The sequence below is a fragment of the Gracilinanus agilis genome, chromosome 5, assembly GCF_016433145.1.
Source record: "Gracilinanus agilis isolate LMUSP501 chromosome 5, AgileGrace, whole genome shotgun sequence".
Taxonomy (NCBI): domain Eukaryota; kingdom Metazoa; phylum Chordata; class Mammalia; order Didelphimorphia; family Didelphidae; genus Gracilinanus; species Gracilinanus agilis.
This window is the reverse complement of record NC_058134.1, coordinates 171029890-171056771: the sequence shown is the minus strand read 5'-3', so window position 1 is coordinate 171056771 and position 26882 is coordinate 171029890. Positions and strand designations below refer to the sequence as shown.

The 26882-nt window shown below is 37.5% G+C and overlaps 1 protein-coding gene across 2 annotated transcripts in view; it reads left to right on the top strand.

Moving 5' to 3' along the window:
• The first annotated feature begins 592 nt into the window (after window positions 1-592).
• The window catches only part of OPTN (optineurin), a 43972-nt gene continuing 17682 nt past the window's right edge, over window positions 593-26882 (top strand). For both annotated transcript variants that reach the window (XM_044677464.1, XM_044677462.1), the window contains exons 1-6: window positions 593-705; window positions 11882-12058; window positions 12692-12894; window positions 16521-16700; window positions 18690-18763; window positions 23338-23472. In XM_044677464.1, the coding sequence (XP_044533399.1) occupies window positions 11893-12058; window positions 12692-12894; window positions 16521-16700; window positions 18690-18763; window positions 23338-23472 (758 nt within the window). In that variant the 5' untranslated portion in view covers window positions 593-705; window positions 11882-11892. The remainder of the gene's footprint in view (window positions 706-11881; window positions 12059-12691; window positions 12895-16520; window positions 16701-18689; window positions 18764-23337; window positions 23473-26882) is intronic.

Below are 26882 nucleotides of genomic sequence, written 5' to 3'. Positions count from 1 at the left end.
TGCACGTTTGCGTGAACAAATTCAGATCTGCAGGGGATCCTCCTTGTGGAGGGGTGGTCCAGAAGGGTATCCAGCTCTTAGGTGCCTTCTGGCTTTGAAATCGTGCCCTTCAGGAGCTGAGTCTTTCTGAGGCATACAGCGACCCCTCTGGCTCTTTCCGGCAGGCGCTGGGATCCTAGTTCAAACCGGGAAGACCTGGAGGGAATCCCTGCGCCCGCATGAGGAAGCCGGGAATGACGCAGCGGCGGCAGGAGGGGGAAATGACGCACAGAAAAGAAGCAAGGCCATCCCGCTCAACGGGGCGGTGCCTCCAGGCTCCCCTACTTCTCCCTCTCCAGATCTTACACACGCCCACAGCGCCTCCACCACACGCCGCTGCCGGGGAGGAGATCGGAACCAGAGGACGAGAACCCCCCCAGAGGAGGGTGGAAGAGGAGAGGGGAGGCGTTGGTATGGGAGGAGCCGGGGAAATTCCCCTGGCGGGGCGGGGGCGGGCTCCGGCCGGTCACCTGAGCGGCTCGGGGCGGGGCCAGGGGCTCCACAACAAACTCGGCTCTGCTGGCGCACCCGGCCCTACCCTGTGCCCTCGCCCGCCTGGGGCCTGGTGGGCGGTGTCTCTAGTTTGCCTCCACCCTCAGGCCCTCGGGGATGTGACCGAGGAAGCTGTGACCCGGGGGAGCTGCACGTAGGACAGCGAATGCGCTGGTAAGCGGAGAGAGGGCAGGGCTACCTGTCCACCTTCGAAATGAAGGCCCGTCTGGGACTGACCCTGTCCCTGAGGCGCCGGTGCGGAGGGCCCCGGGGGGAGCCCTAGGGTCGCAAGAAGAGCCCTGGACTCGTTGTCCAGGGCTCAAATCCCTCGACCTCCGCTTCCTACTGCGTGACCTTGGCCTTGTCATTTCACCTGCCGCCTCCCCTGTACCGAGGAATGGTGACCCTATATGTCCTTTGCGCTTCTGAGTCTCCTTAATTTTAGGAAAGCGAAAATCTTTCGGGCTGAGGGTCTGGGGCCGGGATGGGGGCCGGGGGTAACCTCCGTCTTAGGGACTGTGAAGTCCGGCCTCAGCCCGCCGGCCTCGAGGTGAGGGAGATGCCGGTATAGTACCGATCCTGGCGAGGCTCGGGCCCCCGCACTCTCTGGTCGGGGACTCACTGTCCGCTCTGTGTCTGGGGCCAATCCGGGAGGGTCGAGGAGCTTCGGTGGACCGGGACCCCCCTAATTGGATTGGACTGCTCAGGAATGGAGGGAAAGCAAAACGTGATCCAAGGGAAGCGTCCCAGGGGCTGGGGGAGGAATGGTGTTGGAAAGGCCCTCACTCCCCTAGAAATCTGAAGAGCCACTTCCGGGGTGAGCTTTCCCTGTAAAGTGGACTGCTTGCTGCCCTACTAACCGCAAAAATGTCGTGAGATGAAATGAGAGTAATCAGCCGTGGAAAGGTAAGGCGATGCTGATCTTAGTAAATAAAAGGTCGCCTTTCAGAGCCAGGGACCCTGCGGGTGGGAGTGAGGAGGACATCTAAAACCTGAAAGCCAAGGGTCTGTCTGCAAGTCACTGTCTAGTACGGATTGTGCTAGAGAGTTCTAACCGGGATGCTCAAAAAGCACACTACTGTCATAAGCCTGAATAAACAAGGGAACTTTGTTTTTAATGTGCAGCCCAGAAGACAATAATGGTATTCAGTTTGTCCCGTGAAGATTCTTTCGGATTTCTCTGATGAGGCCACTTTAGGTAAAAGCAAAATAAAAGAATTTCTTTTGTAGACCATAAGTGTAAAGAGTATCACCAATTAAGTGAATCCAGTTAAATACAAAAATGAACAATTGGGGCAACTAGGCGGCTCAGTGGATAGAGAGCCAGGACTGGAGACAGTATACTGGTCCTGGGTTCAAATGTGGCCTCAGACACTAAATAGCTGTATGTCCCCGGTCAAGTCACTTAACACCAATTGCCTAGCCCATACCGCTCTTATTGGAATTTTAGAACTTATCAAATCTAAGACAAAAGATAGGGGTTTAAAAAAAAAAACAATTCAGGCATTTATTTATGTACTAGCACTGTGTCATATGCTAATACTAAAGACATATCAATATGGACAAAAATTGAAATCATTTATATTCTATACAAGAAGACAACATGCAAGTATTATGTATATATATTTACATATGCACATAAATACATACACACCCCATAGAGAAAGAAAATGCACTATCTATATGTAATACACTTATGCTGGTCATATAAAGCAGTTCTACTTTGGAATCTTTAGAGAATAAAGAAATGTCTCATGTTAGAGGCTATCAGTCTTTATCCATCTGTTTTTCTGTATATACAGACTACATACATGTATATGTATGTTGTGTGCATATACATGTACATATACAATATCCTCAAAATCTTAGTGCTTTAAATGTTAATAGCTTACAACTGCACTAAGCTTTTGGAATTCCCATAGTTATATATATGGCTATAAATAGCTATGAATATATATGTATGTCTTAATAAATATGTATATACATATATGTAAAATAAATATATACAATTTTTAATACAAGTTAGTTTGGGGAGAAAGATACTAGCAGTGATTCAAACTAGGGAAAGACCTTGTGTAGGAGGTAGCACTTGGTAAGATGGAAAGAGAGTTAAATTTGGAGTCAGAGAAACTGAGTTTGAATCATGGTTATTTACTGTTACCTGTGTAACGACTTTAGACTTCAGTTTCCTCATTTATAAAAACAAGAGGGTTACACTGAATAGTCTTCAAGATTCCTAGTAGCTCTAAATCTGGGATCACTGGAGATGGCCCTTGAGCTGAGCTTTGGAGGAAATGATTCTGAGGCAGAGTGAGAAGGGATGGAGGTCAGTCTGCACAAAAATCCTAACATGGGAGATGGAAAGTCCTACATAAGGAAGACCAAAAAAGACAGTTTGACTGAACCATAGAGTTTGTAAAAGGAAGTAATGTATAATAAGCCTGGAAAGGCAAGTTGGATCCAAAGAAACTTAAATTTGATTCTAGAGTTGATAGTAAGGCACTGAGGTTTCTTGAGCAGAGGAGGGACATGGTATTCTAGGCTGGGTCTGACTCAAGCCACTCTCCTGATAGTTTAGGTTCAATGTCAGAACAAAATGAACACTTGCAGGCCATTCAGCAGTTACCACAAAATTTACGGAGTGCTACTCCCTCTCCTAAATTGCTCATTGTGGCCAGCCAAGCATCAGAGAGCTCCTGAGAGATCTCAGGGCATCAGAAGTGATATCATCTTCACCCAGCCAAGCATCCGGTATGGCCTCAGTATCTTTTAAGGAAAAATGAAATTACATAGAGGCAGGGGTTAGTGTGGATGTTGAGAAGTAAAATGAAGAAAGGAGAAGCTGGATACAAGGAGGAACATGAAAAGGATGTTTCACCTGTCCAGCCAGGTCATCTGAGCAGAGAAAAGGGGATGGATGTGAGAGATGTGGTGGCTGAACAGACAAGACTTGGCAGCTGATTAATTGGATATGCTCAAAGCACTGTGCTGGGTACTGTGGACAAAAAAGAAAAAAAACAGTTTTATTTACTTTTTACTGGGAATAGCATCTTGGCAGATAAGTTTGCCAAGTAATTTTTTTTTTGAGAGGAGCAATAGCAATTTGATTCCTTGAAGATGTTTGTATGTTATGCCCCTATACAGTCCTCCATTAAGAGGTTAATTCTAAGAATGGAATAGTAGATACCTCTCCCATAGCCTCTTCCCAAAAAACCCTTTCAGAGTTATAATCTTAAGCATCCAATGGGTTCTTTGATTTTTTTAAAAAAGTTTTTATTGAAAAAATTTATTTCATTAATTAATTTAGACTATTTTTCCATGGTTACATGATTCATATTCTTTCCCTCCCCTCTAAATCCCCCTCTCCACCCACAATTGCCACACAATTCCACTGGGTTTTACATGTATCATTGATCAAGACCTATTTCCATGTTATTGATAGTTACATTGGTGTGGTCCTTTCCGGTCTACATCCCCAATCATGTCTGCATCAACTCAGGTGTTCAAGCAGTTGTTTTCTTCTGTGTTTCTACTCCTACAGTTCTTCCTCTGAATGTGGATAGTGTTCTTTCTCATAAGTCCCTCAGAATTGTCCTGGATCATTGCATTGCTGCTAGTAGAGGAGTCCATTACATTCAATTATGCCACAGGGTATCCGTCTCTGTGTATAATGTTCTCCTGGTTCTGCTCCTTTCACTCCACATCAGTCCCTGGAGGTCATTCCAGTTCACATGGAATTCCTCCAGTTCATTATTAACTTTGAGCACAATAGTATTCCATCACCAACAGAGACCACAGTTTGTTCAGCCATTCCCCAGTTGAAGGACATCCCCTCATTTTCCAATTTTTTGCCACAACAAAGAGCTCGGCTATAAATATTTTTGTACAGTTCTTTTTCCCTATCATCTCTTTAGGGTATAAACCCAGCAGTGGTATGGCTGGGTCAAAGGTCAGACAGTCTTTTAAAGCCTGGACATAGTTCCAAATTGCCATCCAGAATGGCTGGATCAATTTACAACTCCACCAGCAATGCATTAATGTCCCAATTTGGCCACATCCCCTCCAACATTTATTACTTTCCTTTGCTGTCATGTTAGTTAATCTGGTAGGTATGAGGTGGTACCTATACTCATCTATACTCCTCCTCATAACATATCTCAGAGTTGTTTTGATTTGCATTTCTCTAATTATAAGAGATATAGAACACCTTTTCATGTGCTTATTGATAGTTTTGATTTCTTTATCTGAAAATTGCCCATTTATGTCCCTTGCCCATTTATCAATTGGGGAATAGCTTGATTTTTTTTTTTGTACAATTGATTTAGCTCCTTCTATATTTGAGTAATCAGACCTTTGTCAGAGTTTTTTGTTATAAAGATTTTTTTTTCCAATCTGTTGCTTCCCTTCTAATTTTGGTTGTATTGGTTTTGTTTGTACAAAACCTTTTTAATTTAATGTAATCAAAATTATTTATTTTACATTTTGTAATTTTTTCTAACTCTTGCTTGGTCTTAAAATTTTTCCCAAAGATCTGACAAGTATTCTATTCTGTGTTCACCTAATTTGTTTATAGTTTCCTTCTTTATATTCAAGTCATTCACCCATTCTGAATTTATCTTGGTGTTGGGTGTGAGATGCTAATCTAAACCCAATCTCGCCCATACTGTTTTCCAGTTTTCCCAGCAGTTTTTGTCAAATAGTGGGTTTTTGTCCCCAAAGCTGGGCTCTTTGGGTTTATCATAGATGGTCTTGCTGGGGTCACTTACCCCAAGACTATTCCACTGATCTTCCCTTCTGTCTCTTAACCAGTACCATATTGTTTTGATGACCACTGCTTTATAGTACAGTTTTAGATCTGGTACTGCTAGGCCACCAATGGGTTCTTTGAAAATAAAGGAGGGGGCAGCTGGATGGCTCAGTGGATTGAGAGCCAGGCCTTGAGATAGGAGGTCCTGGGTTTAAATCTGGCCTCAGACACTTCCTAGCTGTGTGACCCTGAGCAAGTTACCCATTGCCTAGCCCTTACCACTTTTCTGCCTTGAAACCAATACACAGTATTGATTCTAAGATGGAAGGTAAGGGTTTAAAAAAAGAAAAAAATTAAGGAATAGTATGAATTTCTCTTCACATTCCAGTGGAAATAAGAAGAGATATATCTGACTCTTAAAATTTCTAGGAATGTTTACCACATAGCCAGAAGAAAGAATGATAATGATAGTCCTGGCTTCTCTCCCTGCCTCCAGCTTGTCTCTTTCCAATCTGTCTTCTACCAAATTATATGATCTGACTGGCTGATTTCCTCAGAAATCTCCAAGGGTTCCCTACTGGTTCTAAAATAAAATACAAACTCCTATTATTAAAAGCTCTCCCCAATCAGGGCAGCTAGGTGGTACAGTGAATAGAGCTCTGGGCTTAGAATGAGGAAGACTCATCTTCCTGAGTTCAAGCCTGGCCTCAGACATTTCCTAGCAGTGTGATTCTGGGCAAGTCACTTAACCCTGTTTACCTCAGTTTTCTTATCTGTAAATTGAACTGAAGGAGGAAATTAATCACTCCAAAATATTAAGTTAAAAATAAATGGTCCCTCTCCTAAATGAAGAAAAGCCTGCTTGACCTCCTGAGTTACTTTGAGCTGTTTTGCTAATAGTGGTGATGAGTCATTTTGAACATCCGATAATTACAATGACAACCAAAAATACTGACAAGTAGAGTTTGAGATATTAATTTAATTTATTAATTGATCAGCCATATAAACTAATTTGGTCAAATGATTCGGTAACTATTGACCAAGAAATTCCTTATGGATCATTAAATACAATTTTGAAAGCTTATTCAAACCTTCCCCTAGACATCCTCAGATTGGTGAATAGCCAATGAGAGGTGGTTCATCATTCTCTCAATCCCTCCCCGATTCCTTCCTTGATGATGGAAAATCACGTTCCCTATTCAGACAACTAAGCCTGTTAAGTTGCATTTACTGCAATGTAGAGTGAAGGACTCTGCTTCTTGCTTCTGTCCGGAGCTAGTTTTTATTTACTGGGCCAGATAGAACTCAAAATCTCACTTTCCTATCACCCTACTATAGAAGGTACTTTAGGGTGGGGCAGTCCTTGAATTTGCTAGTGTGTGGAATAAAAATTGATGACAAGTACTTCACTCACTCAAACAAAATCAGTCAGAAGGTAGGAGTAAAAAGAGGCAGTTGTTTATTCCCCTTTGTAATAGAGAGTGCGCCGTTGATGGGCTAAAAAATGCCTACCGTCTAGGCAGCAAGCAGTCAATATATACACAAGGTTCCTCCTCCCTCCCCTTTCAGGCCAGTCCCCGTACCCCCCAGGCTTTATCCCACAAATCCAAACACCTGTGTTTCCAACCTCAACTCACAAGTGGCAAGGGAAGCAACTGATCTGTTCATTGCCCTTCCGTCCTTCATCAGTTCATCAGTCTCCATCCCAAGCCTCTGCTGGAGTCCTCAACCAACAAAAAGGTAACGAACTGCTTTTTATAAGCTAAATTCTCATTCTGAGAATACACATAAAATTCTGTCCCACAGGCTAAGAACAAAAGAATGAGTAAAGAGGTCTGAGGAACAAATTTGAGCCTCAATTCAAGTCAGAAATAGAAGTCATCCAGTATATTCAAAATAAATCTTCTCAGTACCTACTATGTTCTTTAATCCCATGCCCCTTGTGACCAAGGTCATGCCCCTTGTGACCAAGGTCCTGCAATTTGTAGGATAATTGACTGGACCTGAAGGTGATTTTTAGTCATGACTTAGAGGAGGTGTATTTTTAAAATATCTATGCTTTCTATATTTTTATTCATTTTGTTAAATATTTTCCAGTTACTTCTAAAAATTTTAATCTGGGGAAATGTTTTACAAAAAGGTTAGATCTTGTTGATTTGTAGAACTGGCCAGAAGTAGAGCTGCTGTCTATTTCAGGAAGTGAGGAGCTCATTATCACCAGAAGCTAGATGACAGTTTCTTAGGATTCAAGAAGGAATACACAGGAATTTGGGTTCGATGTACTCTAAAAATTTTTAATGTTTTGTTTGAATACCTCTGTAAGTTATTCCTACCAGGTAGTTCCAGTTGACTCCACATTGATGAAATCTTACAAAACTATATGCTTGAATAAATTAACCTTAACTACTTTTGCTGAAGAATGTCCAGTTAAGTTGAATTAGTAATAAAATTAAGCCATGATCCTATTGTAGTGGTGAACATGTGTAAATTTGAAGGCAGGAGACCTACGTTCTGTTATAGACACTCACATCTCTGTGACTTCTAGGAAATCACTTCCTCTCTCTCTTCCTCAGTTTCCTCATCTGAAAAACGGATGTAATAATACTTTATTACTTACCTCAAAGGATTGTAAATGAAAAGTCTTTTAAAACAGTATGCAAATATGAACTTTTGTCAAAATTATAGATCAATTAGAAGTACTCTTAGATCTCTGAACTTTTAAATGTAGGGATTTCTTATCTATCATCAGTTGCCAGAATGAAAGCAGTCCTTGAGACACTTACTAAGTATTGGTGATTTAAATTCTTTACTAGCTAGTATTTGTTCTAAGGCAGAAGAGCAGTAAGGGGAAGCAGTGGGAGTTGAGTGACTTGGGCAAGGTCACAGATGAGGCCAGATTCAAACCTAGGATTTCCTCTCTCTATATCCACTGAGCTACCTCCTATTTAAATATTTTAATAGCTTGTACAGCTAGGTGGTGCAGTGGATAGAATAGAGCACTGGGCTTAGAATCAGGAAGACTCATCTTCATGAGTTCATATCCAACCTCATTCACTTATTAGCTGTGTGACCTTAGGCAAATCACTTAACCCTGTTTGCCTTAGTTGTTCATCTGAAAAATGAGCTGGAGAAGGAAATGGCAAATCACTCCAGAATTTCTGCTAAGAAAACCCCAAATGGGGTTACAAAGAGTTGGACACAACCAAAAAACAACCATACAACAAACAAGCTGTATAATATAAGTGGTTTTCATTGTAATCTGTATTTTTAAGTTTTTTAGGTTAAACTTTTTTTTTAATTTTAAATATTTCTCCCTCGTTACATATTTCATGTTCTTTTCCTCTCCCCCAAGCCCCTCTAACCCTACTTAGCTGCTGCACAGTTCCACTGGGTTTCACATGTATCATTGATCAAGACCCAACTCCATATTATTGGTAGTTGGACTAGAGTTATCGTTTAGAGTCTACATCCCCAATAATATACCCATTAGCCCATGTGTTCAAGCAGTTGTTTTTCTTCTGTGTTCCTCCTCCCACAGTTCTTCCTCTGAATGTGACTAGTTTTCTTTCTCATAAGTCCCTCAGCTCTGTATTTTTTTATGCATTTAAAAAAAATTATTCTGAGAAGGAGGCTTCATCAAACTGCTGATGTGTCCATTACACCAAGGAGGTTGAGACCCTGGATTAAATGATTTTCAAGATCCTTTTCAGTTTTAAATCCTACTAACTGAATTAATAGCCCCTTAATCAGAATATCTGATTATATAACACCCTGTTCTTTGAATACTGTTAACAAGAGGGTTACTATGTTCCCATTAAGGAAATAAAGCAAAAGGGTAAGGGAAATGGGAATGGATCACACTGAATACTGAATCTGGAGTCAAGAACATAGGAGTTCACTATCTGCCTCCTTTACAGCTCTGTGATCCCCAAACAATGCCCTTAATCTTTGTGATCCTGCTTCCTCATCAGTAAAATCATAATAGCACTTAACTGCAAAAGGTTTTTCCAAGTATCTAATGAGATAATTGTGTAAATGGAATTAACTCTAGATTCATAGTCAAAAATCTACCTACCCTAGGCATAGAAATGATGTAATCCTCACCTCCCTTAATGGGGAGGGGAGATGAGTTACCCACATGTGACAATAAGTAACAAATCAAGAACAAGGGACTGCCCTTTGGGCAGTCCAAATCAATGTAGAGGCTGCCATTTGTCCACTTGAATTAGAGGTGGACCCACAGGAAGTGACGAAAGACACTATCTCTTGAAGTATGTTGATTACTTCCTGCTAAGGGAGTTCCAGCTTTGAACTTGGTGCTGAAGGATCTCGAAGGAGACCTTAGGCAGCTTCTGCTCTGAATGGTCACTGGTCACGTGGGTAAGTTAGGCTGACTTCCTTGGCCTACCTTGGCCGCTTCCAAACTCTGCCTTAAGTAGGCACTAGCCTATCTGGTTGCTAGGCCTTGTGACTTGCAGCCTAATTTATTTAGCCTTTTAACCTTCTCTCTCGTCCAGGCCTCTGCAGGCCTGGACTAGCCTCTCCCTCTCTTTAATTCCTTACCTTTTACCTTCCTAATTGTAAATAAACTACCTTAAACCCGATGCTGACTTGGGTCTGATTTGATTACGGAATCAACCTGAATTGTTGATTCCTGGCGGCCACATTTTAAATTCATATCTATATAAATTACCTAAAAATCTCCCTCTTACATAATGTATGTGAAACATTTTGAAAACATTACAGTGCTACAAATGTTACTTATCTTAGGATTGCCTGTCATAGAATTTTAATGCTAAAATGATCATCTGTCAGATGATGCTTCTTGAGACCCCAGATTACTTTTATGTGGTCATAGGGAATTAGCTAGTGGTAGAGCTAAGACTCAAACTCTATTCCCTAGTTTTCTGACAGTGTACTTTTCATTAGGCTATATAGTGTCACCAAATGCAACCAGCCTACCTTTTTTGGAGTCTAGACTAAACCTGAGCAGCCTGGAATATATAAAAGCACAGACTTTAGAAAAGAATTTAAGCTTTAACTTAGTCTTACCCAGAAGGACTGCACATATTAGAAAGATCCAGCATAAGCAAAAGTGGGGGGAAGGTTTTTTCCCCTAAAATGTTTTCCATTTTTTTCTGGGATAGTAGTGGAGATTGAAAGCTGTTGAAGAGAGGGGAAGATTGATCTTCCACATGCAGAATTTTGGTCAGTAAGCCAACCCTGCAAGAAGAGTCTTAAAATTAACACCCATTCTCCACTGGTTCTTCCAGGCTCAGAACTAGACTTCCATTTGTTTTCACCCTATCACCCCCAGTACCTTTCCTACTTATCTGCTTTAGATGTTGCTCAGTTTTCATGAGTATTAAAACCCTCTCCAGAGCCACTGTTCCTTATCTTGAATCTTGAGTATCATGAATCAATTCAGAAAGAGGGTATATGGTATGGGGCAGGAGTGGCAAAGCCCAACTATAGTTGAATGTCCACAATAATCTAGCAGATTTAAAACCACCCATATATTATCTAGCCATTTGCCTGTCATTTAACCTTACTTCCTAAAATAATTTTTTGTTTGGGTTTTATTTTTTGTTTTTTAGAGACAGAATCCTGAAGACTGAGCATATGGTTCATGGCAAGGCAGGGAATGTTTTATGGAGAAAGTTGCATCTGAGTTGGGCCTCAGTAGAAGATATGGCTTTAATGAAAATAGATGTTTATAATTTCTAGTCTGAGATATAGAAACTGAGGTCCAGATAGTTTTAAGTAATTTGCTCTACAACTTACTCTCTGGACTTGCAGCTTTTCTACCAGAGAATCTAGCTTCTAGGCTAATTTGGAGAAAATTATAGCTTCTGGTTTTTTTTTTTGTCCCAGGGATTGTGACTAGTAAATAAAGTAGGGACAAACTCTATATATTCATCTATTCACTTTGATAAATCTAAAAAATATATAAATAATACATGTATAAAACTTTGTAGTTAATAAAATTCAGTCGAGGTTTCTGTGCCTTGCCCGTGAGAACTAACTTCATCTTTTATATCAGTTTTTCTACCTATTTTGTAACTTGTTGAAGGCCTAGAAATATAATGTTTTCTTTACAGAAAGAAAATAGAACTTAAACCAAAAAAAGCTAATATATCACAAGCTGCTATAGGATTGGGATGCATCTAATTTAGGGGATCTGTGTGGTAAAACCTGGTTTGTTAATGTCTGCTAAGGTGGAGATAGGAGCTTTTATAATTAAATGATGTATGCTATTGGAAACTACTGATTCAATAATTATGGTTTTCCATATTTTCTGCCTTCTTCCTAATGCTATTTCCACCTCCAGTTCCTATTTCTCCTCCCAGCCAGAGACCAGAGTATGGAATTTTATTTCACTTACTTGTTAAAGGGGAGATTAAAGCCTATTAGTATGTAAATGGAGCTTTTCTCCCTGACCTCAAAAGAACTGAAAATGCCTTGAAAAAAGGAGAATTTTCAAAGAAAAAGTCACTACCTTTAAAGCATTTTCTGAGCTTTCTTGGTATTCTTGGAGAATTCTAGGATCTAGACCTTGAATATGGGAAGAAGAACCTGTGTTTTCATGTAATTGTGTCATAGGATCCACTACAATGTCCCACCAACCACTAGGTGACCCTGCTGAAAATGGGGAATGTTCCAAGGGAAGCACAGGGAATGGACCTCAGAATTTGGCTCATCCAGACCTGGATACATTCACTCCAGAGGAGATGCTGAAACAGATGAAGGAGCTCCTTATTGAGAACCATCAGTTAAAAGGTGAAAGATAACTGACCTCTAAATTTATCTTTATTTCTCATATTTCCTTGTGCCTTTGTGAACTATAACATTATAAAGGCCTAGGAACTAGATTTTCTTATAGTTCCCTCTCTGTTTCCTTGAGAAGAAGTGTCTGTAGAATTTGGCTTCTGACAAGGCTGGACCCCTCTGTTGTCTAGCATTTGCACATAGGTCATAATCAAGAATATTAATGTGTAGCACATTAAAAAAATTTTTAAAGCAAAAAACTTACTCAAAGTGGGGCACTTCTAAATAAATATTATCTTTTTAAGAAAAAAAGCCATGTATTATCTCTTTTAGGAAGGTCCAGGGGTCCAGTCTAGGATACTTGAGCTAATTCTTAATCTACTGTAGAAAATCTCATATCCATATTAGAGTTCCTGGAGCTCTGAAGACTTGGAAAAAACCTGGCCCATCCTTTTGATCAGGTCGTAAATTAAGGCAAACATCATTAAGGTTTTTTCTTGTTGTCCCTTGAACTTTATTTGAGCTTTTATATCCAAGTAACAGAATTATCTAGGGAGAAATTTAATTGGGTGAGTCCATCCTTCAAATTATTATATTGATCTACTTCTCTGATCAACTGATACTCTCACTGTAAACTGTATACAGAGGCCATGAAGCTAAATAACCAAACCATGAAGGGACGGTTTGAAGAGCTTTCAGCCTGGACAGAAAAACAAAAGGAAGAACGCCAGTGTTTTGAGTTGAAGTTTAAAGAAGTCAAGGAAAACTTGTTATCTCTGAGTAATGAAAATGAAAAGCTGAGAGCAGAAATTGAAAACCTTAAAGGGAAAAAGGGAAGGTCTTTTGAGGTAAGCAAAATATATTCATTAAAAAAAATTCACTGTAACAGAATCTAATCTGTACTCAAATTGACTAAAATCTTTGATTATTCCAGTAGTCCTGGACTTAGCTTTTGTACTGTTTATGCAGAAAAGTTTTACTGAGAAAATTTTTGATATAAACAATATAATGGGGAGCATATTTAACCTTCTTTAAGGAATGTTTTTAAGGACTTGTATACAAATGAATATTATTTACAAATAGGCAGCTAGGAGGTACAGTGGATAGGCCTCAGATACTTATTAGTCATGTGATTCTGAGCAAGACACTTAACTATTTACCTCCATTTTCTCATCTCAAAAATGCACTGAAGAAGGAAATGGCAAACCACTCTAGTATCTTTGCCAAAAAAAATCAAATGGGCAGAGAGTTGGACCCAACTGAACAACAACCAGTTATTTACAAATAACAAGACAGACTTAAATCTTCAGGCTTTCCAGGCCTCTGATATCTGGAGCCTCCTTAGAAGACTAGTTCATAGCTTGAGGTCTAAAGTGCAGAGTTATAGTAGGGGTAAAGCAGATCCTAAAGGGATCTTACAGAGCCCAGCATATCGAAGGAAAGGTGAACTAGGTCAGAAATGGAGCAGATTAGAGCTTCCTGCATTTGAGTTAGTCAGTGTTGTGGCCTGTGAGTTGCCATTATACATCCAGGCTGGGAGTGACCCAGTCTCTCAAAAATGAACAAAGAAGCAAAACCACATTTCTATTCCATCTAGGATGTTTAGAACTCCCTCTCTTTGGCAATAGAAGCATGTTCTTGGAAGTCATATGACAACATTTTTAAAAATTAGGTTTTTTTGTTCATTCAGATGGACCTATCTATGTAATCCAAAACTTGAAGGTAGCTTTCTTAGTTTTCAAAAAGTGGTTTGAAAACTTTTTTTGGATACAATTTCATATCCATTAATTAACCTTACTAAGGTAATTTTATTAAAGCACAAATAGTCCAAAGAACCTGAAGAAAGTTTTTTTACCCTAGCTTATAGCAATATATACATAAATTACTGGGCACAAGAGATTCTCAGGATTATAAAGTAGTACCTCACTATGACACCATTAAGTTAGGGTTGACAATGAATTTCACTCTTGAGGTTATTGCCCTTATTCAAAGAACCATGAATGAGTTGCCTTTGATTATTGCCTTTTTTGAGTTTTTCCCCAAAATCCAGAATAAAGGTTCTTAACTGACAGGTTTGTGAGCATTAAAAGGAAAATTGATAACTATATTTCAGTGTAACTGGTTTCCTTTGTAATTCTGTTTTATTTATGTATTTTAAAACATCATTATGAGGAATCCATAGATTTTACCAGGCATTTAAAGGCGGGGGGGGGGGGGTGTCCATGATGGAATAAATAATTTTTCTCCCAACAAAGTTTAAAGCACTAGCTTGGGGTAAAGAACTAGTTAAGTGGGTCAAGTGAAATCATGCTCCTATTTATGCTTTTGCCTTGAATTTGATCAGTTACTAATTTTTGGACAAATGAAGAAGTAGCAAAGGAATAAATGGGAAAGAATTTTAAAAAGGGAATACTGAGAAAGTGGTTGAATGTTATACATGACAATATTGATCACAGGATCATACATTTAGTGCTAGAAAGAACATCTTCACTTTCTATAGGAGGTAAACTGAGCTCTAGAAAAGTTACTGGAGCTGCCTAGAGATCACACAGGCAGCAAGTGACAGAGCTGGGATTTTGTTGAAAAGATGATGGTTAAATGACCTGCCTATGGACTAAGAAAAAATTCACATGTGGTATTCTCTTAGAAATAGAACTGTTAGTGACTCAGCAGAGATCACATTTGCTGCACCTGATAATACACCCCTTATGCTTCAGAGGACATTAGCTTGCTCCTTTGGAGTTTGCCATTAGCCAAATTTGTGGAAGGTCAAAATGAAATGGCAGTTTTACTTGGAAAATATGAGCAAGAAGAAGAAAATGAAATTTCTCTTTCTCCTCCCATTTAGTCTTAAGGGAGCTGACAGTTGGCTTTAGCTTGCTGTGGGCCAATCACATTGTAGTCTGAGAGGGAAGATTCCAGAAACAGTTAGTCTGTTTGGGCAGTTGCCCACAAGTTTCAAGAGAGTCCCTGAATTGAGGGATATTGAGATCAGAAGCTAGGGCCCGGATGGCTTCTTCCAAAACAGGAAGTCAACTGAAATGAGCTGCAAGAAGGACTCAGTAGTGAGGTGGTAGTTTCCTTGGGAGAATAACTGCTAGTATCAACTTTATTTCTCCTTTGTCATCTTTTTCTTCTTCTAAATCTTGCTTCCCAGCCCCATGTTTTCTATGCTTTACTTTAAAATTTTCCCTTTTCATAAAGTAGCCCTCTTAAGGTGTTTATTACTCCATCTTCTCCACCTGTCTGTCCTTTGCTTCAGTCTTTTTCCCTCAAAGCTTTCAGGACCTTATTAGCTTGAGGTTTTGATTGTCCTGTAAAGTTTCATTGAATAACATTAAAATTATCAGAAAGCATTTACATCTCTAATACATTCCTGATTGCCTATTTGCTAGCTGAGGCTAAGCAATGTATACAAGGGATTACAGAGAATTGCTCCTACCTTATAATTATGCTTATATAGCCCTTTAAGATTTACAAAGGATTTGTCTTTAATATGGAAACACATGTATAGGACATAAACATACAAAAATATTAAATCAGTACATCATGGATCAGATAAGTTACAAAGTTTTGAAACGGCCAACATGTATATATCCTTAGACATTCCTTGAGGCAGGATCTTGGCATATAAAGGCCTGCTTTGGTTGAATTTAGATATCTTTTTTTACTGACTGTCAAATTATCTTGTATTTTACCTAACCAAGAATAGCAATGATTGGTTTTGGGGGTGGGGAGAGAACTGGCATAGTAAGTGATGGCCCTTTCTGATTGTATGGCCTTCTCAAAGAGATGAGTTAATACCTGAGAGATGGATGATAGCTTCTGCCTTTATTTTCTAGAACTAGATTTATTAGATTATAAGATTTTTGAAGGCAAGGATTATATCATTTTTCATCTTTGTATTATTACCAGTGATATTCTGCCTTGCATGTAGTAGGTACTGAAAGATAATTGTTTTGAACTTGAAATTTGAATTGAAATTCAGCAATAATCCAAAGCTGAGATTTCCAAAACCGTTTCTATCCAATTGATTTCCAGGTTCATAGATTTAAAACTAAAAGAGACCTTAGGGTCATTAACCCCAACTCACTCACTTTACAAATAAGAAAACTGAGGCCCAGGGAGGTTAAATAAATTTCCCATGGTCACAAAGAAGGTAAGTAGCAGAGCCTAGCCTCCTCTGACTCCAGGTCCAGCCTTCTTTCTTTTCTCGCATTCTAGGCTGTCAGCCTTTTCTTTCTGAGCATAAAATCGTTTTTATCTTCCCATATTTGGAACAATGAAGTACTTATGGAAATGATTATCATATATTACTTTTTTAGACTGCCAAATTAAAGTCAAATTTTCCAGTTGGGAAGAGGGATGGTCTAGGAAATGAGTTTACTCTTCAATTTGGTGTGTAGAATGCATCATATTTTATGGCCTGTTTTTTCTATTGAATCATCTGCTTAGCATGACTTGCCATTTTCAGGACATCACTGGTGAGTCCAAGATTCCCGGGACTGTGACAGACCAAGAAATGGAGCAACTAAAGACACAAGTGACTCGTCTTCAAGCTGAGAAGGCAGATTTACTTGGCATTGTATCAGAATTACAGCTCAAGTTAAACACAGGCTCCTCTGAAGACTCATTTGTTGAAATCAGAATGGCTGTAAGTTATAAAATATAAAATAATAAAAGACAGGGGAAACAGTCTTTTGTCACTTTTTCTTTCTGATGCAGGGAAGATAAATGATGATGCCCTTTTCTGGTAGCATAGGAAATTTATTTTGATGTACATTCCCTTTAAAAAAAAAAAGACAAAACAGTTGAGATGAGATATTGGTTGCTTTTGAAAGCAAGAAGTATTGGTTTATTTTCAAGTTCTGAGCAAACATTTCTCTAATTAAATTGAAAGGAATACATTATATTAAGAACTATTCTGCTTTGGTCCTAAACCTTGGCCAACAGAATGGCCAATATGTTTACTAGATGTTCTTTATCTAGTTCTGTCAAACTAGGATTTATGTGGTATCCCAAAACTAAACATACTAAAAGATGCTGCATGTCTGACATTTGTCTTATCCCATAAATGTTTTTTGGAAACCTCTATTATTATAGTATTGTAGTAATCAGGCAAATATATTAGGCAGCAAAAGAGAAAAATGAATTCTGTGTGGGCCTCTGGTCCCGTATGACTAAATGAGACTGGGATGGTGGGTGTGAAAGATCCCCATGAGAATAAATTCATTAGTATCTTTCCTATCTTTTCTAAGACAGTGTTAATATCCTTTAAAGGAAAAGAAATAAAATATCCTCTCTAAAAGAACTAAAAGTATGTGGGAATATACATATGAAAAAAAGAAAAACAATCTGTGTTCTAAAGAACCAATAATTTTGGTGGCAACCAAAAATACTAGTATAGTGTCTGATAGATTGGCACTTGATAAAAATATTTTTTTATGAGCAGTCTCTAATATAGGACTTTAATTTAGTAAACAAGATAGGCAACAGATATATGGTAGTGTGATTCAAAAGTGACTGCATCTGTACCACCCAACTCAAATAATTTATAGCTACAAAATTCAAGTGATTTTATAACTCTCCACTTAAAAACAAAGAAACTTTGTTCCCAGGCCCTTTCTGCAAGTTACTGAAGGTTACTAAAAGCTAACGAATTTTTTAAAGAGCTTTTTTTTGCTGTAAATAAATTGATAAATTCAGAATAACCAGCCACTATATGAGAAGTTTTCAAATGAAATTCTCTCTTTGAAGCCCTTGATTAGTAAGACACTCTTCTTCACAGGTGAATAATAATCATATTATTTTAGTCACTCAAAGGTAGGATAAAAACATTGTTCTTGCTTCAGTGAATTGGAAACGTTGCTTAATAATCTGAAAGACTTCATGCATTAAAAATAATTTGTAGCCATCTTATTCTTTTTTTGGAAGATTTTTAAGCTCATTGTAATGTATATCATTGTAGAATTTTAGTCTTCCTTGTGCCCTATAGGTTATGTAGCCCATATTACATACTTAACAAGAACCATCTTGGCAGACATATATCTCTCTTTTAACCATGAAGGGTGAAAAGTCTGTCTCCTCCACTTTGTATCCAGTATCTTCCAGCCATCTCTTTTCCCAAAATGTAAAAGACATTAGGAAAGTATGAGGAGATGGTAGTAGTGCGTGTGCCTTATTTGCTTGAGGAGAAAAGGGGGAATTTGTAAAGAGAAGCAAGAATTTCTCATTTATAGAGCCATTCTAATACCTTTACCTTCTAAATAGCTCTGCAAAATGGAACTTAATTTCCTTGTTAAAAGGGGAATTGTAAACTTCTATTTCATTTTGAATGAATTAAACATTTTAAATCCTAAGTATTTTTCATGGGTTCCTTGAATTGAGTACATTTGAAATTCTTGCTTTGGTTTTTTTAAATTTAATTATATTGATTAATTAAGAAAATTTTTCCATGGTTACATGATTCATGTTCTTTTCCTCCCCTCCTCTCACCTCCCTCCTATAGCCAACCTGCACTTCCACTGTCCTGCTTTATTTGCTCAATTTCCTTCTTTTAATTTTAAAGATAAAGCATTTATCTTTGATACCTGTTAATTATTAAGACCACCTGATTTGTCTTTTTTTTTTTTTCATTTTACAGGAAGGAGATGAAACTGGAGCTCTAAAAGAAATCAAGAATGGCCCTGGTTTGATAATACCTGACTCCACTGACAAGTAGGTAAAATAAAGACTAGTTACTCTAAAACACATTTAAAAAAAGCATTATAATGAGAAAGAGAGTTAAATTAATTTTAATGTATTTATACTGCTAATCCTTGAAGAATTTTTTTTTTAGATGTAATTCACTGTAGTAGTAAAAATGAATAAAAAAACCATAATGTTATTTAGTACTCCTTAAATATCAGCTAATGTACATAAAAGAGAGAGGGCCAGGTATTTCATGTTGCTCAGAAGAGGAGAAAGGTTAAAAAGGTGAGGCAACTTTTTTTTTAAAACCCTTACCATCTGACTTTGAATCAATACTGTGTATGGATTCCAAGGCAGAAGAGTTGTAAGAGTTAGGCAGTGAGGGTTAATTAAGTGACTTGTCCAGGGACACACAAGTAGGAAGTGTCTGAGGTCAGATTTGAACCTAAGAACTCCCATCTCAAGGCCTGGCTCTTAATCCACCAAGCCACCTTGCTGCCTGCAAAGCAGCTCACTTTCTTTCTTTCTTTCTTTCTTTCTTTTTTTTTTAAATAATTTTTTATTTTTAGAAAAAATTTCCCTGGTTACATAAGTCATGCTTTTATTTTACCCTTCACCACTCCCCAACCCCCTGCTCACCCCCTCCCCCCGTCGTGGCTAATTCACATTTCCACTGGTGTGGTCAATCAAGACTTATTTACACATTATTGATAGTTACATGGGTGTGGTCTTTTCAGGTCTACATCCCCAATCATGTTCTCATCAACCCAAGTGTCCACGCAGTTGTTTTTCTTCTGTGTTTCCACTCCTGCAGTTCTTCCTCTGAATGTGGATAGTGTTCCTTTCCATAAATCCCTCTGAATTGTCTTGGGTCATTGCATTGCTTCTAGTACAGATGTCCATTACAATCGATTTTACCATAATATATCAGTCTCTGTGTACAATGTTCTTCTGGCTCTGCTCCTTTCACTCTGCATCAATTCCTGGAGGTCTTTCCAGTTCACATGGAATTCCTCCAGTTTATTATTCCTTTGAGCACAATAGTATTCCATCACCAGCATATACAACAATTTGTTCAGCCATTCCCCAATTGAAGGGCATACCCTTGCTTTCCAGTTTTTTGCCACCACAAAGAGTGCTGCTATAAATATTTTTGTGCAAGTCTGTTTATCTATGATCTCTTTGGGGGTACAAACCCAGCAATGGTAAGGCTGGATCAAAGGGCAGGCATTCTTTTATTGCTCTTTGGGCATAGTTCCAAATTGCCCTCCAGAATGGTTGGATCAGTTCACAACTCCACCAGCAATGCATTAATGTCCCAATTTTGCCACATCCCCTCCAACATTCATTACATTTCCCCTGCTATCATTTTAGTCAATCTGCTAGGTGTGATGTGGTACCTCAGAGTTGTTTTGATTTGTATTTCTCTAATTATTAGAGATTTAGAACACTTTCTCATGTGCTTATTGATACTTTTGATTTCTTTATCTGAAAATTGCCTATTCATGCCCTTGGCCATTTATCAATTGGGGAATGGCTTGATTTTTTATACAATTGATTTAGCTCCTTGTATATTTGAGTAATTAGACCTTTGTCAGAATTTTTTGTTATAAAGATTTTTTCCCAGTTTGTTGTTTCCCTTCTGATTTTGGTTGCATTGTTTTCCCTTGTACAAAAACTTTTTAATTTAATATAATCAAACTTATTTATTTTACATTTTGTAATTTTCTCTATCTCTTCTTTAGTTTTAAAATCTTTCCTTTCCCAGAGATCTGACAAGTATACTATTCTGTGTTCACCTAATTTACTTATAGTTTCCTTCTTTATATTCAAATCTTTCAACCATTCTGAATTTATCTTGGTGTATGGTGTGAGATGTTGATCTAAACCTAATCTCTCCCATATTGTTTTCCAATTTTCCCAGCAGTTTTTGTCAAATAGTGGATTTTTGTCCCAAAAGTTGGACTCTTTGGGTTTATCATACACTGTCTTGCTGACATCACTTACCCCAAGTCTATAGCAGCTCACTTTCAATCAATAAGTGTTTGGTAGAAATTGGTGTAGAACACTGATGGGCAACCTTTTGAGCTTGGTGTGTCAAAATTCGCCAAAAAAACAAGCATAACTCGGGTGGTGTGTCACTTTGAGAAAAAAACCATAACTTCACAATATTTATAGTTTAAATAACAAAAATATATAATTATAATATCTAACTGTATTTAATAAATCAAAATAGGTAAATTAATATAGGTAGAATTGTCATCTATAGTGCACAGAGCGTCTACACAACACTACAACAAATGTTTCATCCTTCTCTGTATGTGGCCACATGCAGCTGCGTGTCACTGAATATGGCTAAGTGTGTCAGTGCTGACTTGTGTGTCATAGGTTTGCCATCACTGATGTAGAATAATGTCTCCTGATAATGAGATCAATGAACTTTTAATTTCTGAAAAGGCTGCCTCTTTAATGTAACATAACATTTGCCGCTCTGCCCCATCCTTCATTTATTCCTGCTCATATGGTAGAATGACTAAGGAATTCATAATCTTACACATGAATGAGTTGTAGAACTTCTAATCTCAGACTGTATAGTGAATGGGGGGATGGAGGAAATGCTGTTTAACCTGAATGGCAATATTTTAGAAGAAAGACTAATGGATTTAGAGGTAGGAGACCTTTGGTTTTAATCCTAGTTACAACATTTAATAGTTGTATGACTATGGATAAATCACTTTAACTAAATTTCCTTGTCTGTAAAATGGAGTTATTATTTAGCCTCAGAGGATTATTCTGGTGAAAGCATTTTTGTATAATCTTTGAAGTGCTACATCAACATGAATTTATTATCTGTCCCAGCTAAAGTTTGGATGGGTGATGTAGGAACACAGGTGTGAGAGAGAACCTTTTGGAGGGTAAGCAGAATAGTTTAGAGAGGAAATATAGACTGGAAAGTGAATTAGTAGAACTACTACTGCCAGACCTCAGTTAAACTACTTTCCACAATTCTTACGGTTGCATTCCTTTACTAAATACATTTTTTTCCTAGTAGTTTTAATTACAGTGCTTGTTTGTCAAAATGAAAACTGAAAACAAGCGTACAAAACAATTGGTTACTAATTGTGTATTGAAAGCAGTATGAGTTTCCACAACACCAAACATTTTACTTTAGTGTGTGCACTGAATTACCTTAAATTTTTAATGTAACTTGACAAATGCATAGTCTCAAAATGTGGTGTTTTTGCATTTTTTAACCATTTTTGAAATACTTTATATTTGTTATGCTCCTATATAAGGGGAAATCCAGTTTAAAAAACCTAGGTGCTAGTGATACATAGATTAAAAAAAAGAGTTGTGGGAACATAACATTCTATGGGGAGGAAAGTACCCCACCCCTCAGATGAATACAAGAGTAATACAAGATAAACACAAAATAATTTTGGTGCAGAGGGCACTAGTATCTGAATACCTGTGTATATGTCATCTTTCTCGCAAGCTTGAAGTTTTGTATGAGTCAGTCTGAAATGAGTTAAATATTCTAGAGCAGTGGTTCCCAAACTTTTTTGGCCTACCGCCTCTTTTCCAGAAAAAATATTACTTAGCGCCCCCTGGAAATTATGAAACTATTTATTGAACTCAGAATGTAATGCAAAAAAAAGTGTGGCCATCACCGCCCAACCTGGATCGCTGCAGCACCCACCAGGGGGCGGTAGCACCCACTTTGGAAATCACTGTTCTAGAGTATCATTATTGTTACCTTCCTCAGCTTTTTTTCCCTTTTTTCATCTAATGACTCCTTGATTTTGTTTTTTGTTGTTAAAGGACTTTTATAGCAAAGAAAAGAAGGGGAAAGAAGGCAATTTTTGCTTGAAACTTTTGGGCAAATTTTCCTTCCAGCTAAGGCATATTATTTAACTCTTCAGGAAATGTAATTTGCTCCTTTTTATTAGCTTCCTGGGAGTTATTGTTATCCTTATCATTATAACTGACAAGAAGAAATTGTTTTACTCAGATTGAAACCAAACACTATAATAAAAAATTATCTTAATTCCAATGCTTTCCCTCTGTTAGTTTTTTTTACTTATCTTACACATGTAACTTGTTTTTTTATATATTCATTTACATGTTGTCTCCCCTGTTAGAATGTAAGCTCTTTGAGGTCAGGGACTGTCTTTTGACTCTTTTTTGTGTCCTTAGTACTTAGCATTATGCCAGGCATATAGTAGGGACTTAAAGGCTGAATTGATAAGCAGTACTATAACCACATTTATCCACATCCCGTTTTGCTACTCTGTTAATTCACTTTTGCCTAATAAAGACCCAAATTTAGCTTCTTACTGCTAGGAAGGATATGTCTAGATGATTTTTATTAATCTTAGATAGTTCACTATAGGATTCCAGCAAAAGAGATTGCTGTGGGATTTAAATGTGGTCATATATCAATGAGTAATAGAAAACAAATACTCAGTAGGGTACCTTGTTTAAAACAGACCATGTTTAAATGAAATAATTTTAGGTTATAATCCTTTTACTTCCTAATCCAAATGTTTAATTTTTTGTTCTTTAATTATATTAAAAAGCAACACTTTTTATCTGCATAGGAACAAATCTGTGGATGGGGCAAAGAATTATTTGGAATCTGAGGAGTTAACTGTTAGTCAGCTTCTACTTTGTCTCAGAGAAGGAAATCAGAAGGTGGAGAGACTTGAAACTGCACTCCAAGTAGCTAAAGACAGGTATGAAATTATATACATTATATTTAGAACATTTTCAGGAACAATATATTAATTTTTACAAAAGAATTTTCTTTAAAACATGAAATGTAATAGGTTATTTTTCTAGAATAAGAATTGTTTTCTATGTAAATGTGTGATGCTGATATGCAATAGTATACACTTCTGATAATTATGCCTATTAACATATGACTATTAACTTCATGAAAGTGACCAATAATTAATTTAGAATATTTTCCCATAGTTACATGATTCATGTTCTTTCCCTCCTCCTCCTACCTGCCCCCTCCCGTAGCCAATGAGCAATTCCACTGGGTTTTACATGTATCATTGATCAAGACCTATTTCCATATTATTCATATTTGCAGTAGAGTGATCGTTTAGAGTCTACATCCCCAATCATATTTTTAAAAATTCAGTTTGCCAAAATAACTTCGAATTTAAAAGGTTTATATTAGCTATTTCAACTTTAATCAGCTAATGACAGGTTTTAGCACCTCACAAGACTCTAAAATGCACTTCCTCAAAAGCTCTAGTTCATCAACCTTTATATCATGTGATTGGTTCAACTAACTAGTTAGAGATGATATAACTAATGAACATATTAGAAAAGCTGGATTAAATGAGAAAATGTACTTCCTTTCTTCACTTGGACAGGCAGGAAAGTTGTGGGTACAGAATGTTGCCTAATCAATCACTGTGCCAGTTCCTTTTGTTTGACAAGTTTTTTTTTCTTTTCCTTTGTTATGAAGGGCTCTTTAGAAGATAGGGTAAGGAAAGAAAGATATATCTTGAAATGACTGATAAAAACAAGGCATCAATTAATCTTTTAAGAAATAAATAAAATAAAAAAATTTAAAGGCCAGGAAAGAAGTAAAAAAATTAAGTCATCTTTTTTTGTTTACATTTATATAATGTATAAATAGAATTAGCTCAAGCCCATTCATAGTTAAAACTCTAGCCACCAGAGACAATGTCATCCCCACCTCCCTTAGTGGGGAGGGGAGATGAGTTACCCACACGTGACAATAAGTAACAAATCAAGAACAAGGGAATGCCCTTTGGGCAGTCCAAATCAGTGTGGAGACTGCCATTTGTCCACTTGAATTAGAGGTGGACCCACAGGAAGTGATGAAAGACACTATCTCTTCAAGTATGTTGGCAACTTCCTGTTGAGGCAGTTCCTGCTTTGAACTTGGTGCTGAAGGACCTCCCTTGAGACCTCAGGCAGCTTCCACTCTGAATTGTCATGTGGGTAAGTTAGGCTGACTTTCCTTGGCCTACCTTGGCCTTTCCAGACACTTTCTATCTTAAGTAGGCTTCTTGCCTCTCTAATTGCTAAAGCCTTGCGGCTTGTAGCCTAGTTTAATTAGCCTTTCAATCCTCTCTCCGCCCGGCCTCAGGTAGGCCCGGGCTAGCCTCTACCTCTCTCTATTTCCCTACCTTCTACCTTCCTAATTGTAAATAAACTACCTTAAAACCCGATCCTGTCTTGGGTCCATTTTAATTATGGAATCATTCTGAATTACTGATTCTTGGTGGCCACACCTTAAATATATATCTATATAATATCTAAATTACCCAATTATTACAGTAACTAAGGCTAATTATTGTTTGGTTGGTGGTGTTTGTTTTTCAAGAGACTGCAAGGTAATTTGGCCTAGTGGATATAGTACCAGACTTGGGGCTGGGAAGATCTGGGTTTACTGATACTTGGCAGCTTTGTAACTACCTGGGCAGCTTCTTAATTAAGGCTCAAAGTTATGGAGCAGTCAGAGGGAGTTCACATACTGACAAAACTGCCAGTCCTTGATAAAGAATGTCTTTTGGGTAGGTCCATACTGGCCATGAGTAATCAAAGTATGTTTTAATTAAGTAGATCCATAACACATAAATTTGTTATATTCCTTTAGCATGATTGGTATACATTAACTATCTTATACAGCTGCTGTCTTCAATTAAGATATTACTGTATATTTGTAACATAAAGGACCAAAGTGGGCTTTAGTCCTTTAGATTATAGATGGTAATCTAGGGTGAATGACTCTCATCATAAGAAAGTCACCAAGTTGGTTTTGGGTTGACGCTGATAGCAATGGAATTCTTCTTCCACAAAGTGCATTTTTCTTGTCCCCATTGTCCTATATTTAAGAGTCAGAGTAGCCATTAGAGATTTCTGTCAGTTTTTCTGATCTTCCAACTCCCCTACTACATCATAACCACTGACAAATTTTGGATGAGAAGCACTTATAGTTTATAAATATAGAGAGTGATTTTGCTTGAAACTAGCTCTGGAATTAACATAAAATATGTAACATTTATAACTATATTTTTATATAATTATAATATATTATGAGGAGTAAATGAGTTAATATTTATAAAGTGCTTACTTAGCACAATGCCTGAGACATAGTAAGTACTATATTAATACTTATTCTCTTCCCCCTTCCTATTATTATATACCTAACATTAATATTACAATGGTATATAGCTCTTATATAAAATACATTTTATATTTCTTGATTGTAACCATTTTTCTCTCCTTTTTTGGTCAATTTTATGTAGAGTAGAGGCCCTTTTTTGTATCCTAGACTCCTTTGCAAGTCTACTGACATTTAGGAACTCCTTCTCAGGATGATATTTTTAAATGCATAAAATAAAATACATAGGATTACAATTATATTGAAATACAGTTAGCAAAATATTTTTAACTTCACAGACTGCAGGTTAAGAACCATATATGAAAGAAACAGAGTAAAAGGTACATTGTCTCCTCAGTCCTCTGTATGTGAAAACATGCATTTGTTTTGTTGCTTTAAGTTTGATGTTCAGCTCAACACAATATGTTACCTGGCGATAACTAGTTATTTCATCAAATTAAAATGAGTGTTTGTTATCTTTGTACAATTGTTGTATTTGTCCAAAATGGCACATAACAGGTTGGTTCAAGTGGTATAAAAGCAATTTCATCATGTTAACTACGTTCAGTTCTAAGAAAGAAATGAGCCAGCCTTCACTCAGTATGTTACCAATTAAAAAAACTTGCATACCCAACTAGAAGTAACACTGCTGATTTGGGGACTTCTTAGGAAACATTAATGTTATTTCCTTCCTGACACCTTCTAAAACCAAAAAATGAAACCATGGGAATTTTATTAGGTTGAGTTAACATGTTATTTTGTAAGGCACAATAGAATGCATACATATGAAGACATAACATGTTTTTTCTGTGGTCTTTTTAAGCTGAGATGTATAACATTGATCTTTAGAACTTCACCCAATAACCCAAAATACCAAGTCATAAAGAAGACACTTAAATTTGATCCTGGAATATGTTATCTGGGGCTGACAGGCAGTTTGTTGAGACTAGCATTAAACAAAATTTGAATTTCCTAAACACATTTCAATTTATA